This window comes from Vicugna pacos, chromosome 32, assembly GCF_048564905.1.
Source record: "Vicugna pacos chromosome 32, VicPac4, whole genome shotgun sequence".
Taxonomy (NCBI): domain Eukaryota; kingdom Metazoa; phylum Chordata; class Mammalia; order Artiodactyla; family Camelidae; genus Vicugna; species Vicugna pacos.
Window position 1 is genome coordinate 25,168,144 of NC_133018.1, and position 14,373 is coordinate 25,182,516.

Below are 14,373 nucleotides of genomic sequence, written 5' to 3' on the forward strand. Positions count from 1 at the left end.
AGCTCAGAATTCACTGGCCTAGTCAAGAATTAATTTGGAGGCTTTGCAACTTGACTTGAGTGCTGAAAATGTGTTACAGTGCTTCTTCATGCTGTGGCTATCCCATGAGACAGAGTGCATTCATGTATTGGGGAGTCAGTAATTCCAGAACTAGAGGAACTGAGAAATTTTATTTTTGCGTTTCCTACATCCATTACCTTTCTTCTGATAACTCGTCTCAATTTTCCTTTAGGAAACGATCCTCCTATGCCTAGGGTATGTGGTTTCAGCAAAGCTTCAGACCATTAAGTGTTGGATGTATACAATGGGCCAATGGCTGGACCATTAGTCATGTGACTCCGGTTCAGGGATGGGCATTTTTTCTGGGGTTGATTTCTAATTTAATTCCACTGTTGTCAGAAAACATACTTTGGATGATTTCAATCCTTTCAAATTTATTGAGATTTATTTTGTGGTACACCATAGGACCTAGCCTGGAAAATGTTCCATGTGCATATAAAAATTATGCATATTTAACAATCTTTAGATACATCATTCTGTATATGTCAGTTACTTTGAGTGGATTCGTAGTGTTATTTCAGTCTTTCCTGTTCTTGCTAATTTTGTGGGGCTTTTTTTCTTTTATCCTTAGTATTTCCTCTCCTTTGCCTTCTTTAGGTTTACTTTGTTCTTTAGCTTTTTGAGAATTTAACTCCCTTTTTTTTTGTTTTTACCGTTATAATTACTGAAGATTATGAAATTTCCTGTCATCACTGCTCTTCTCCCACAAATTCTTGTATAAGGTTGTCTCTGTGTCAGAGTTTTGTCTGTATCTCCCTATTTCATTCGATGCTTGTTGAATAGAAAGCTTTTAAAAAATTTTTTTCAGGCAGAAAGGCCATTTAAAATTATGCTCATGATCCATAGTTTTATTGCATTGTTAGGAGAGAGGACTGTTTGCTCTGTCTTGGACCGGGCAAACAGGAGCAGGTTCGTGTCTACTCTTACTGATGTGCTTATTTCTCTTTTCATCTACTGTGGTGTCTCCTTTACGAAGTTGGTAACTATTCTTAGGTGCGCTGATACTCAAAACTGCTTCATAAGCCGGGGCACTGCCGCTCGGAGCCTCACAGCGTGTCCTTCTCTGCGGTGCCTTTTGATCTGAATTCCACCTGGTTCGGCGAGAATACCCGAGCACGCCGGTCCCGCACCGAGGCCGGCTCTCCCCAGGGCCGCGTGGGCGTTGCGGGCGCGGGGTAGGCGACGAGGGGCGGGCGCCGGGTGGGGGCGGGGCGGACCGGGCCGCTTGCAGGGCCCGCCCGCCTTGCCCGCCAAGCCCCGCCCCACCCCCAGGCCCGCCTCCCCTGGACGCCCGGCCAGTGAGCCGGGGCCCGCCGCAGAGGGTTCTGGGAGGTGCAGTTGTCTTCCGGCCGGCTCGTCCGCCGTGACGGACTTCCGCGTGCGCCGCGCCGCTGCCGCAGTCAAGTACGCGCCTAAGGGGCTGTATCCGGCTGGGCGTCAGAGCCCAGGGGCGGGCCCGGGCAGTCCAGAGTTTCTGTCGCCGCGGGCCTGGCGGAGACGCGAAGTTGACCCGGCCCGGAACGTCCTGCGCCGACCAGGATCTCGGCCGGCCGAGCCACCCAGGTCGATCCAGGGCCTGGAGGGAGCCAGTCGGGTCTCGTCCGCTCCCGCGTCAGAGCCGCGGGCGGCACAGACTTATCGCTCCGATTCCCTGTCCAGGCCCAGAGGCCGCGTCCCTGCGAGGGACTCAACCCTGGACGCGCAGGTGTCTGGTGCCCGCGAACCCCCCCTCCGTGGGCCACGAAGTCCCTGCTGGGTGGACAGGGTGGGAGCAGCGAGGAGACCCTCCGAGTTCGGGTCTCTCCTCCGCAGCCTGCACGAAACGGCGCGGGATGGCCACCAGGTTCCGAACAGCTTCGTGTTGGGTAAGTAGGAACTTTCTCCCTTGTGACAGCTGTTGCGGCACTGAGGGTGGACATGTTCACCCCTTCATGGTTAACACCCAGGGCTTGAGCTCACGTGTCCCCCGCCGCCCCCTACTGCTCCCCGTCTCCGGATCTCCAGAAAGGTTCCCTGTCTCCTGGCCTGGTGTGTCCGGTGCCCTCTCCTCCGGCAGTTACACTGCTGTTTTGCCAGCCGCGGACCCTGAACTCTGAGGGTCCTTGTGAAGGAAATTATCCTCTATCATTTCGCCTTTTTCACACACACGTACTGAGTTGTCTTCATGTCCGGACCTTTAGGGCCTCATTAAGGAAATTACCCTCCTTTTTGTTCATTCATTTGTTCAAATACCTATATACTGAGTATCTTTTTGTGTGCGGGACCCCGAGGCTGAGTTGGCAGTGCAGAGAAAAGAGGTACCTTTCTTGTTTTGGAGGCACTGTAGTCTGGGGAGGAGGGTAGTCATTGGGCAGGACAGCAGGTGAATGGGTGGGGAGAGGAATTTGAGGGTGCAAAGCAGGAAGGAGCAGTTTTGTAAGAAGAGAGGACCAGTAGACCACCTGGACTATGGCAGGTGATTGATGGAGACTTCACAGTGAACGCTACATATCTGAGCTGTGGCACACACTGGCGATGTTCCCAGCCGGTATCCAGGGACAGAGTGTGGCTTTGTAGGTGTTAAATATGCAGTGCCTGTAGTTGAGTATGTAGCTCGGGTGGGACTTTTCAACTAAAATATACAGATTAAAGGCACCTATGTTAGTGGAAGCCCAGGGTGTGACAGACAGAGAGAGCCCTGAAAAGGACCAAGAAGACTCAGGTCAGTGATTAGAATAGAACTGCAGTGAAAAAGGGCTGTGGTGCAAGAGGTGAGAGAAAGTTTGGAGAGTACTTTTTTCCCTGAAAATTTGAGAAAAGAGAACTTCCTAAAAGCCATGATATGAAATGCCTCAGAAGTATTTAATGAGACCAAAAAGTACCTCTTGGATTTCAGAAGATACAGGTCTTAAGCAGTTTTGTCTTTTTTTTAAATTGAAGTAGAGTTGATTTAAAATGTTGTGTTAGTTTCAGGTGTCCAGAGAGGTGGTTGCCGTATATGTATAATAATTTCAGATTCTTTCTCAGGTTCTTTTCAGACCTTTTTTCAGATTCTTTTCCATTTTACATTATTACCAGGTATTGAATATAGTTCCCTGTGCTGTACAGTGGGTCCTTAGAGTTTAGGTCTTAAGCAGTTTTCCGGAGCAGAGAGAATGTTCAGGATGGTGCAGAGGGTAAAGGGGTGTTGCAAAGGGGAGTGCATGAGGCTGTGGACAGCAAGATGTAAAGGGACAACTAGTAATAGTATAGAGGATCAAGTGTGACAGGAAAAGTTTGGGTGCCAGTGAGAAGGGGATTTCACTAGTGGCCTGAGTGGTAAAATTAACCTCAAAATCAGTGAACGTTTCATCTTTGAACAGTAACTGTCTGGAAAGTACAGTGAGAGAAAATATATTTGCAGTAGCACTACGAAAAGAAAGCAAGTGAACATAAGTATACAGGACCTAAATAAAGAAGACTTTACTGTTGATATAATAGGTATTACTAGGTACCACTGTTGGCTGCACCCTTGTGTGTATAAAGCTGTTAAAGTCTCATGGCCCCATGAGGCAGGTATGTCCCCATTCCACAGGTGAGGAAACTGGGGAGTCTCCCCATGATCCCAAACTAGTAAGGGAAACAAGGAGACAAGGATGGTGGAGGTAGGATTCCAACCCAGGCAGAGTGTCTTCCGAGTTTGTGCTCTTTTTTTTTTTTTTTAAGCTGAAGTATAGTCAGTCACAGTGTGTCAGTTCCTGGGGTACAGAATCGTTTCTCAGTCATGTATATATATATATATATATACACACACACACACACACAGAGATTTGTTTTCATATTCTTTTTCATTAAAGGTTATTATAAGATATTGAATATAATTCCCTGTGCTGTACAGAAGAAATTAGTTTTTTAATCTATTTTTATATATAGTGGTTAACATTTGCAAATCTCCAACAGAGTTTGTGCTCTTTTTTGCCTCTTAAGACACTAAAAGACTAGCAAATGTAAACAGTATTTCCTTGTTTTTGAGTGCACGTGTTTATCAAACATTTATTGACCATCATGCCAGGTAATTTTCTAAGACATGCAGGGGTGAACAAGATTGACAGGGTCTGTGACACCATGGAGGGTAGAGGAGAAGGGGAGACACGTCAGAGGAACAGCACAAAGTTGTGACTGTCACACACATGAAAGAGAGTGGCTGGGTGGCTGCCTTAGATTGGCAGCATTGTCTTGAGCCACTATTTCAGCAGAGTCTGGATGACAACTCGATGATCATGGGAAGATCAGGGCCGGGGAAGAGGAAGCATTCAGGCTATGGATGCAGCGAAGTCAGTGGCCTTAAGGTGAGAACCAGCAGGTGCCTTGTCTAGTGGAAAGAGGTCTTTGGCAGGACGCGGAGGGGAGTTCGATAGCAAGGACCTGATTGTGCAGGGCCCTTTAAGTGAGGCGAGAAAGCCCTAGGAGTTGCCTATATTTTATGTTTTATTTTGAAATAATTTCCAAACTAGAGAAGTTGCAAGAATAGTAACAAAAAATAAAATAACCCCCCCAAAAAACTGTATTGTATTAAAAAAAAAACCTTCCCCCAGATTCCACAGTTGTTAATATTACCACACTAGCTCTGTCATTCTCTCTTTACTCGTGCGTATGTGTATATGTGTGTGTGCATGTGTTAGTATAAAAGGAACAAACACAGAGACTGAAGTTCAATGTTACTTTTTAAAAAATTAGCATTCTGTTTTACTGAAATACATATAGTCAGTTTACAGTGCGTCAATTTCTGGTGTACAGTATAATGTTTCAGTCACACATGTACATACATATATTCGTTTTCATATTCTTTTTAATCACAGGTTACTACAAGATATTGAATATAATTCCCCAATGTTATTTTCTGCTAGAGCCCATTTCCCCTTTCCTCTGTTGTGTAGTTAGGGAGTGACGGATCACCTAATCTTAACAGGCAACAAGCTAGTTTTGGGCTGGGTTGCCACTTTAGTTGGTTCAAGGTATTTTCGGCTGTGGGGGGGTGCCGACTGCAGGCTCCTCCGTCACAGTACTTTGTGTCCTGAGCGCCTTGAGAGTATGGGAGAATCAGTCTGCCATTCCAACCCAGTTCCTGCACTGACTGGCACTCAGCAGATGCCCCATGGGGAGAACTGCTCTCCTTGGGGGCATCTAAGTCTCCTCTGGTTTCTCTTTCTCCTGGTATGGTTCTCTACCTATTCGCAGGCTAGACAACCCCCCGCCCCCAACAGTGAATTAAGCAGCCTTACTTAGCTTACACGGGACAAGCTCTCCCCTCACTGGAATTTGGTTTATTTAGTCCTTCTTGCTTCCTTGGGTGTCTCTGATGTTCTTAAAAAATGTATCTGAGTATTGTAATTTGACATTCATTTTCTAATCGTAGCAGCAGTAGTCCAAGCATATGATTTTATTTCTTGTTAATGAGTGTTAGAAAATACTTATAATTAGATGAAATAAAATGAAACATCTTAGCATTTTGATTGCAAATTCATTGAATTTATACATTAATTCGTTGAAAATTAAAATCTTGGCCACATTGAGTCTACATATCATGAATGTTAATTACTCACATCTTTTTTTCTTCTTTTTAAAAAATTGAAATACAGTTGATAAACAATGTTATGGTACTTTCAAGTATACTACATAGTGCTTTGACATTTGCATGCATTATGAAATGACACCACCCTAAGTCTAGTCATCTGTCCTTATACAAAGTTATTACAATATTATTGACCCTATTCCTTATGCTACATCCCCATGGCTTATTTATTTTATAACTGAAGGTCTGTACCTCTTGATCCCCTTCACCTATTTCCACCTGCCTCCCCTCTGGCAACTACCTGTTTGGTATCTGTGTCTGTGGAGTCTGGTTTTGTTTTTGTTTGTTCATTTAATTTTTTAGATTCCACATATAAGTGAGATCATATGGTATTTGTCTTTTTCTGTCTGCCTTATTTCACTCAGCGTAAATACCTCTAGTTCTATCCATGTTGTCACAGAGGGTTAAGATTTCGATTTTTCAACGGCCGAGTCATATACTATTGTGTACATGTATATGTGTGTGTGTGTATGTATATATATATATATATATATATATAAATAAAACGTCTTTATCTGTTCACCTTTCAGTGGATACTTAGGTTGCTTCCATATCTTGGCTATTGTGTTTCCTTTTTAAATCCTCTGCACTCATATATTTTCACATGTGCCTTTTTTGTTAGGTTTTCCTGTATTTTTAAGCTTTATTACTGAGTAGTTTCTAGATTGTTGCAGTTTTTCTTATTCTAAATTCTAGTTGGTTACCACTGACATATCAAAGAGCTATTCCATTCGTAAGGAACCATAATTCAAAAAGACACCTGCACCCCAATGTTCATAGCAGCACTGTTTACAATAGCCAAGTCATGGGAACAGCCTAAAAGTCCATTGACGGATGACTGGATAAAGAAGATGTGGTATATTTATACAATGGAATACTATTCAGCCATAAAAACGACAACATAATGCCATTTGCAGCAACATGGATGTCCCTGGAGAATGTCATTCTAAGTGAAGTAAACCAGAAAGAGGAAGAAAAATACCATATGATACCACTCATAAGTGGAATCTAAAAAAAAAAAAGACAAATGAACTTAAATATAAAACAGAAACAGACTCATAGAAATAGAATACAAACTTGTGGTTGCCAGGGGGAAGGGGGGTGGGAAGGGACAGACTGGGAGTTTGAAATTTGTAGATACTGACAGGTAGATATAGAATAGATAAACAAGTTTATACTGTACAGCACAGGGAAATATAGCCAAGATCTTGTGGTAGCTCACAGTGAAAAAGAACCTGAAAATGAATATATGTATATTCATGTATGACTGAAAAATTGTGCCCTACACTGAAAATTGACACAATGTTGTAAACTGACTATAACAAAAAAATATATATATATTTATAAAAAAGAGCTATTCCATGTTGATTTTTTTTTAAACTGCCACCCTGTTGATGTTTCTTATTGGTTCTCATGTATGTCAGCTGTTTCTCATAGGTTTTTTAGTCAGGAAATCTGGTGTTTGTAAATAATGACTGTAGTTTTTCTTCCTTGCTTCATGTTTGTTACTGGTGTTTTGTTTTGTTCCTGCTGTAACCGAATCCTTGAGGACAGTGCTGACTAGCAGAGTTGATATGAGCATCCATGTCTCGTTCCTGATTTTGAACGGAATTTGTTTTTGTTTTGTTTTTTGAGGGGGAGTGGCAATTAGTTTTATGTATTTTTAAATTTAAAAAATTTTTAATTTTATTATTATTATGTTTTAAGTGGAGGGACTGGGGATTGAACCCAGGTCCTTGTGCATGCTAAGCACACGCTCTACCACTGAGCTATACCCTCCCCCCATTGAAGGGATTTAGAATCGTCCTCACCACCCCTGTGCAAGGTATCCCTGAGTTATCAGACTTGGAACTTTTTCTTTCATTGGTATGCAGAGATGTTTTTTCCGTCTACAAGCCCAAAAGCTTCTGGAGGGCAGAGTGGGTTTTATGTGTCCTGGAATCTTTAGGACCCAGAATAATATCTGGCACAGCGAGGCTTGGTTATTAGTAGCAGTATTTTTAAATTCTCGCACAAAGTAAGCCCTGGCCTGGGTGTGGGAGGCAGTCCGTGGAGGGGCGCTTCTCCTTTCCCGGGTCCTCTGCATCTTTCCACATGTCCTGGTGTCATTGTAGCCTGTCGAGCGGTGTGTATGTTGTCACAGGGATTGCTGTCATTCACGGATGTGTCCATGGAGTTCACCTGGGAAGAGTGGCAGTTACTGGACTCCACACAGAAGCACCTGTACAGGGATGTGACTCTGGAAAACTATAACAACCTGTTGTCTGTGGGTAAGTGACTCATAAGTCCTCACCCCTTTATCTTTTGTTTACCTGCCCTGGGGCCTTGGAAGTATTCAGTGATCATGGACTTGAACTCCTGAGTTCTTAGACCCTGTTTGGCCCTCACCTCCTAGTTGTAATCTTTCCCCAGATGCAAATGAGTGCTTTCCTGTTGTAGCTCCTGATCCCTCAGTGCCCAAGCTTGGCCCACGTCCTTTGTGATTTTCCCTGAACAGGGTATCATGGTTCCAAACCTGATTTAATCTTCAAGTTGGAGCAAGGAGAAGAGCCATGGATAATAAATGCCAGACTTTCCCGCCAGAGCTGTCCAGGTGGGTGAGCAGAAACCGGGAAGATGGGGGGTTGGGAGTAAACCGGGGCTGGCACACGGACAGTGTTGTGTGCAGAAACTTCTTGTTGAAGTCTCTGAACCATGGGGGCGACTCGGGCTGAGCCCGAGAGTCCTCAGGGAAGGACGTGGCCCCGAGAGCATGGTGTGCCTTCTCTGCACTCTGCTCCAATGCTGCTTTCTGGGCTGGTTTCCTTCCTTCTGGCACCTTCTTTCTCTGCCTTCCTTCCTGTGGTCCTGGGCATTTTTCTCTCTCTTGCCTCCACAGTTACATCCCTCAACTTTACCCACAGGTTTCGTTTCCTTCTCTCCCTTGGTTGGTCGGAGGGATTCCATCGCTTCCTTCTTGTTTCTCATTCTGGTCACTTGGAAATTGCAACTGTTACTTTCTTGGGCACTTTTCTGAAAGAATTCTGAAATCTGGATTTTAAGTGATTTTTGTTGCCTTACTTTTATTTCCCTGGCCCCTCTTCCTCTTCCCTTTGGAATTGTCCAGATCGGCAGTTCCCTCCTATATTGGCATGGTTGGAAGGCTCTTCCATAATGACAGTGGAAGCTTTTTTCCTTCCCAGCCTTGCGACCACACAGTGGACATCCTCCTCCTCTTTCCGTTCTGCACTCTGTTCCTGGCTTTCTGTGCTTGCGGGAGACCCTCCCCTGTGCTTTCCCACTCTGCATCCTCAGTAGCGGGACTGGGAAGGCACTTCTGAAATTACTCTTCTTCCTCAGTTTTCCTGCCACTATTGGGAAGAAAGCATTCAGCAAGAAGTCCTGAGGGAGTGGGACAGCGCCTGAAGACCCCCTCCCACCACAGCAGTCTTGGAATGGGGTGATGGCAGTTGTGTGCCTGACTGGAGCTGCCCAGACTTGTCTGTCACTCTTAACATCACACTATTTGGGGCTCATAGATGGACTTTACCATTCTGTCCGCATCTCCTGTCCAACCCTAATGTCTTCTGTTCCAGGGTTGTTTTGGCAACTCTTTTAATTTGCACTCGTTCCCTAGAGGACCTCATCACATCATTTAATACCTTGTGTGTGCTGTCGATGCCTACTTTTTACTGAGCACTGCACTTAGGTCTAACTACCTACCTGCCATCTCCATTTGGATATTTAACTAAGATCTCAAATGTAATAAGATCCAAAACAGAGTCCTTTGTTTTTCCTGCAAATGTGTTTCTCTCCCAGTATGTTGAGTCTCAAAGAGCTGCTTCTCAAATCTAAAGTCTAGGAGTCCTTCAGTCTTCCCCTCCTGGGTTCCTGCATCCAGTCCCTTAGCATGTTTCTTAGTTCTGTGTCCAGATCGAGCCACATTACTCAGCTCCAGAAGGACTGCCCAGCCCTACCCTGCCATCCTGGACTACTGCAGTGGCTCTGAATCTGTCTCTCTGCTCTTTTCCCATTCATTTGTGACGTAACAGCCACTGACCTTTTAAAAGCAGAAGATGAATCGAGGTCCTCTGTAATCAGACTCCTTTGCGTAAGATGAAAACTTCCTCGGAGCCCTGCCTAATTTGGTTCCTGCCTTCACTCTGTTCACTCACTGGTTTCGGCTGTCCTGACCTTTTTTCTGCTTCTTAACCATGCCAAGCAGGTCCCCTCCTCAGGAACTTTGTGCTTGCTATTCTTTCTTTTTGAAATGCTCTTGCCCTTAATTTTCTCATTGCTCACTCCATCTCATTTTTCAGATCTCGCCATACCTACCTAAATGTCACACCTAGCCAAACTGTATCCTGTGAATTCGCTTTTCAGTAAACTCCTGCAATAAAAAATTCAGGTATAAAATAGTTGGCCTGGCTGTAAGCCCAAGCTAAGTTTCTTAAACTTCGGTTTCAAAATACATTTTTGGTCACTGCTAATTTGCTAGCTATTTTGCTACCTATTTCCATAAAGGGACTTGGTTTGGTTTGATTCACTTCCCCTTGCCCCCACACTTAGTTAAACGTTGTGTGTGCAGTTGGCCATTATTACTTTCTTTCTTTTTTTAATGTTTTTAGTTCTTCCAGCTTGTCTCTTTGTTTAGACCATTTTTTAAAAATAATTTTTTTGTTTATTTATTTTTTAGAGGGGGAGGTAATTAGGTTTATACATTTACTTATTTTTAATGGAGGTACTGGGGATTGAATCCAGCACCTCATGCATGCCAAGCACACACTCTGCCACTGAGCTATACCCTCCCCACCCTGGCCAGTATTTCTTTTGAACCAGTGTTAGAGGCCAGTTACCAAAAGAAGATTCATTACCTGGCGGTTCTAAAGCTTTTTAATTCTATATCAGGTTTGTATTATGGTTTTTAAAATAGTGTTTTGGTTTTTTTTCCTAGAAGGTTGGAAAGAATGGTACCAGAAAAATGATGAACTTGAAAGTGTTGAGAGAAGCTATGCTTGTAATGCATTTGGAAAACTTCACGTGAGCAAGACCCACATTTCTACAAGACAGAAGTTCCTTAAGTATAACCCACATGGAAAAAGTTTGCCACAAAACTTAGCTTCAGCCAGAAGCTGTCTAAGAAAAAATCCTGAAAAGTTTCACGGATATGAAGAATCATATTTTCTGAAGCATCAAAGAGCTCACAGTATAGAAAAAAACTGTGTGTGTAAAGAGTGTGGGAAAGCTTTCCGATGTAAATCACAGCTCATTGTACATCTCAGGATTCATACAGGAGAGAGACCGTATGAATGCACTAAATGCGAGAGAGCCTTCAGTGCCAAGTCAAACCTTAATGCCCATCAGAGAGTCCACACAGGAGAAAAGCCCTACTCATGTATCGAGTGTGGGAAAGTCTTCTCTTTCAGGTCACAGCTCATTGTCCATCAGGAAATTCACACGGGAGGGAAGCCTTACGGTTGCAGTGAATGTGGGAAAGCCTACAGCTGGAAATCACAACTTATTTTACACCAGAGAAGCCACACGGGAGTGAAACCCTATGAATGCAGTGAGTGTGGGAAAGCCTTTAGTTTGAAGTCACCATTCGTTGTGCACCAGAGAACTCATACAGGAGTGAAACCCCATAAATGCAGTGAATGTGGGAAAGCCTTTCGGAGTAAGTCCTACCTCCTGGTTCACATTAGGATGCACACAGGAGAGAAACCCTATCAGTGCAGTGATTGTGGGAAAGCCTTCAATATGAAGACACAGCTTGTGGTACATCAGGGAGTCCACACAGGAAATAACCCTTATCAGTGCAGTGAATGTGGGAAGGCCTTTGGCAGGAAGGAACAGCTCACTGCACATCTGAGAGCTCACGCAGGAGAGAAACCCTACGGATGCAGTGAGTGTGGGAAGGCTTTCAGCAGCAAATCTTACCTTGTTATACATAGGAGGACACACACTGGAGAGAGACCCTACGAATGCAGTTTCTGTGAGAGAGCCTTTTGTGGGAAGTCACAGCTAATTATACATCAACGAACTCACTCAACGGAGAAGCCCTATGAATGCAGCGAGTGTGAGAAAGCCTATCCTCGGAAGGCATCACTTCAGATCCACCAGAAAACTCACTCAGGAGAGAAACCCTTTAAATGCAGTGAGTGTGGGAAAGCCTTCACTCAGAAGTCTTCTCTCAGTGAACATCAGAGAGTTCACACTGGAGAGAAACCCTGGAAATGCTCTGAGTGTGGGAAGTCCTTCTGTTGGAATTCAGGGCTTCGAATACATCGAAAAACTCACAAGTGAGGACTCAGAATGGAGTGGATGTTAGAAGCGTTCACCCAGACGTTGACCCTCAGGAGGCTTCAGATGACAATACAGACAGGATACTAAGCGGGAAGTCCTAAAAATACAGTCCTGTCAAATTAGTCGTACAGGGAGAGGCCAGTCGTATTTGGAATGAACGTGCAAAAGAGTTCAGAAATAAGTCGTGCACATCTTTGTAGACAAGGGAGTCATTGAAGGAGTAAGGAGCAGCACCTGTGTCAGATGTCGTAGCATCATGATGATTTAATTTGGGGAATTCACTTTGAGAACTCCCCGTAAATTTAATAAATCAGGAAAGCATTTTCCCACAGACATGTCACATGGGGACCCATATTCCAGATCTGATGCTGTTTTAGAACAAAGAAAAGACTTTTTCTTGGTGGAGAATAAAGTTGTTTATTTTCATGTGTAAATAGAGTAATGGTCAGGGAAACAGCAAGGACCATATTCTGAAGGTTAAGGGGTATCAAGTGTGACTTTCCTGAGTAACACTGAAGAGCATTTTTTAAAATTCTGGTATTTTATTTTTAAATGTAATGTTATATTTGATAGTTTGTCAAATGAAATCCCCCAATATCCTCCCTATAAAATGCTAAGTATCAGCATTGTCTCTTTATTTCTTAGCAATATAACTAAAATCATGTGGCTTTTCATAAATGAAGGGCGTTAGTTCTCACCCCAGATGGGTTTGTTCACTCAGTGGTCTGCGTCATGGGTCTGGAAGTTGTTACAGGGTCACTTCCTAAGCACAGTCTCAGAGTGAGCCCTGACCACACTCCAGCAGTTTGGTCTGTTCTCCGCAGATCGGTAGGAGCAGCCTAGACGTCTCTGGAGGAACCCCCCTTCTGCGTTGTGTGCACCCTTGTGGCAGCGTCCTTCAGGCTGTCCTTCCCACCAGCCACAGGTCAGCATTCTACCCCTCGTCCAATAACAGTGCCCTCTCTCCAGGAGTGTGAGTCTCTAATTCAGCTTTATGTGAAGGGAAATAGCACAACCCATTCATCCTTGTCCTTGAATTGTACTGAGACCATCAATTAGTTCCTGCCGTATGGATTCCTCAGAATAACTTGTGATGCTCCCCTTTATGAACCTGGGTTTCTGGTCGTCTGTGCACTTCCTCACATCTTTTCAATAAAAATACTGCCCTCTGCTAAAGTTAAGGAAAATGAGTTTCTGTTTCTTGTGACTGAAGGGCTTTCATTGATAAGCTGTTGCTCTGGAGTTGTTGTACGTAGTAAACTGTTAAAAGAAAAGCTGGGTATGAGGTTTAGGTTTTTGCCTGAGACAAGAAGAAAATCTTTCGGATTCTTGTTTATGTTCCAGGATGGATACTTTTTAGCTCATGGTATGAAATGGTGCTGATGCTCGCGTATATACTTTTTAGCTCATGGTATGAAATGGTGCTGATGCTCGCATATACCATGAACCTTGTGGCCCCTGATGGTAAGATTCTGGGACACAGGAAGAGTTTTAAGTTTATGAGGGAAATCTGGGGCAGGAGATGACCTGGCTACTTTTGGTCCTGTTGGCTCTTCAACTCAACCATGACAGACTTGAAGGCCTGAAATCTCATCTCAAGGCAGAGAGTTGACCTCGGCTGCCCTCTGCGACACTGCTGAAATAACTGCTTACTCGGAGCTGTGTGGTCGGGATGGTGGGATTCAGACAAATACTTGGCTTGCTGAATCAAGTCACACAGGGAAGAGGGCATAGCTCAGTGGTAGAGTGTGTGCTTAGCACATGAGAGGTCTGGGTTCAATCCCCAGTACCTCCATTGAAATAAATAAGTAAACCTAATTACCTCTCCCCTCCAAAAAAATTTTTTTTAATGTACACAGGTGATAAAACAAAGAGAACTTAATGCACATACACACAAATGAGTGTGATTAAAACTGGGGAAATCTTAGTAAGTCTTATGGATTATATCGGTGTCAATACCCTGGCTCTGATATTATACTATAGTTTTGCAAAATGTTAACATTGAAGTGAACTGGACTGTGTGTGTAAGGGATCTCTGTGTTACTTTTTATACTGTGGGTGAATTTGCAATTATCTCCATAAAATTTTCAATTAAAAAAAGCAAATGTAGTAAAGATGTAAAAGGAGAATGAATAAACTATTATATACAGTCAATGGGATATTATGCAGCTGTGAAATAAACTACAATTGAATAAACAACATGTTCAAGTCCTGGATATATAGTAGTGAGTAATAAAAGTTTCTCAGAAGGCTGTATATAATGTAATACTATCGTTAAAGGCCAATAAAGAGGACTTACATATGTGTAGGTGATAAGACGATGAAATAAGGAAGCAAGATTATGATAACCAAAATATTTAGGAGAGTGTCTACCTCTGTGGGGGAAGCAGTGAGTCGGAAAGGAGAAACAGCAAACAGGTTGCAAGTAATTTGTAATTTTT

At 43.6% G+C, this 14,373-nt stretch overlaps 1 protein-coding gene and 1 non-coding gene across 6 annotated transcripts; one reads left to right on the forward strand and one right to left on the reverse strand.

The window, feature by feature from the left end:
* The first annotated feature begins 1,450 nt into the window (after nucleotides 1-1,450).
* On the forward strand, nucleotides 1,451-14,119 carry ZNF26 (zinc finger protein 26). 5 transcript variants are annotated; one of them, XM_072953077.1, is made up of 5 exons: nucleotides 1,451-1,925; nucleotides 7,794-7,920; nucleotides 8,148-8,243; nucleotides 8,990-9,089; nucleotides 9,949-10,020. In XM_072953077.1, exons 1-5 carry the CDS (start codon nucleotides 1,893-1,895, stop codon nucleotides 10,013-10,015), a joined length of 423 nt encoding a protein of 140 aa, XP_072809178.1. In that variant the 5' UTR covers nucleotides 1,451-1,892; the 3' UTR covers nucleotides 10,016-10,020. The 5 variants fall into 5 exon arrangements, with proteins under 5 accessions (XP_072809178.1, XP_072809179.1, XP_015099238.1 ...); XM_072953078.1 differs by lacking the exon at nucleotides 8,990-9,089; XM_015243752.3 differs by lacking the exons at nucleotides 8,990-9,089; nucleotides 9,949-10,020 and adding an exon at nucleotides 10,584-14,119 and having other exon boundaries at nucleotides 1,453-1,925; nucleotides 7,765-7,920.
* On the reverse strand, nucleotides 7,358-7,430 carry TRNAA-AGC (transfer RNA alanine (anticodon AGC)). The gene has a single exon. It is a non-coding gene; the product is annotated as a tRNA-Ala (tRNA).
* Nucleotides 14,120-14,373: the final 254 nt, after the last annotated feature.

Excerpts from the sequence above, each read along its gene's own strand:
- ZNF26 (XM_006209460.4), top strand. The coding sequence starts at position 1,893 with ATGGCCACCAGGTTCCGAACAGCTTCGTGTTGG. Across the intron at positions 7,921-8,147 it reads TAACAACCTGTTGTCTGTGG|GGTATCATGGTTCCAAACCT; the intron begins GTAAGTGACTCA and ends TTCCCTGAACAG. Across the intron at positions 8,244-10,583 it reads TTCCCGCCAGAGCTGTCCAG|AAGGTTGGAAAGAATGGTAC; the intron begins GTGGGTGAGCAG and ends TTTTTTTCCTAG.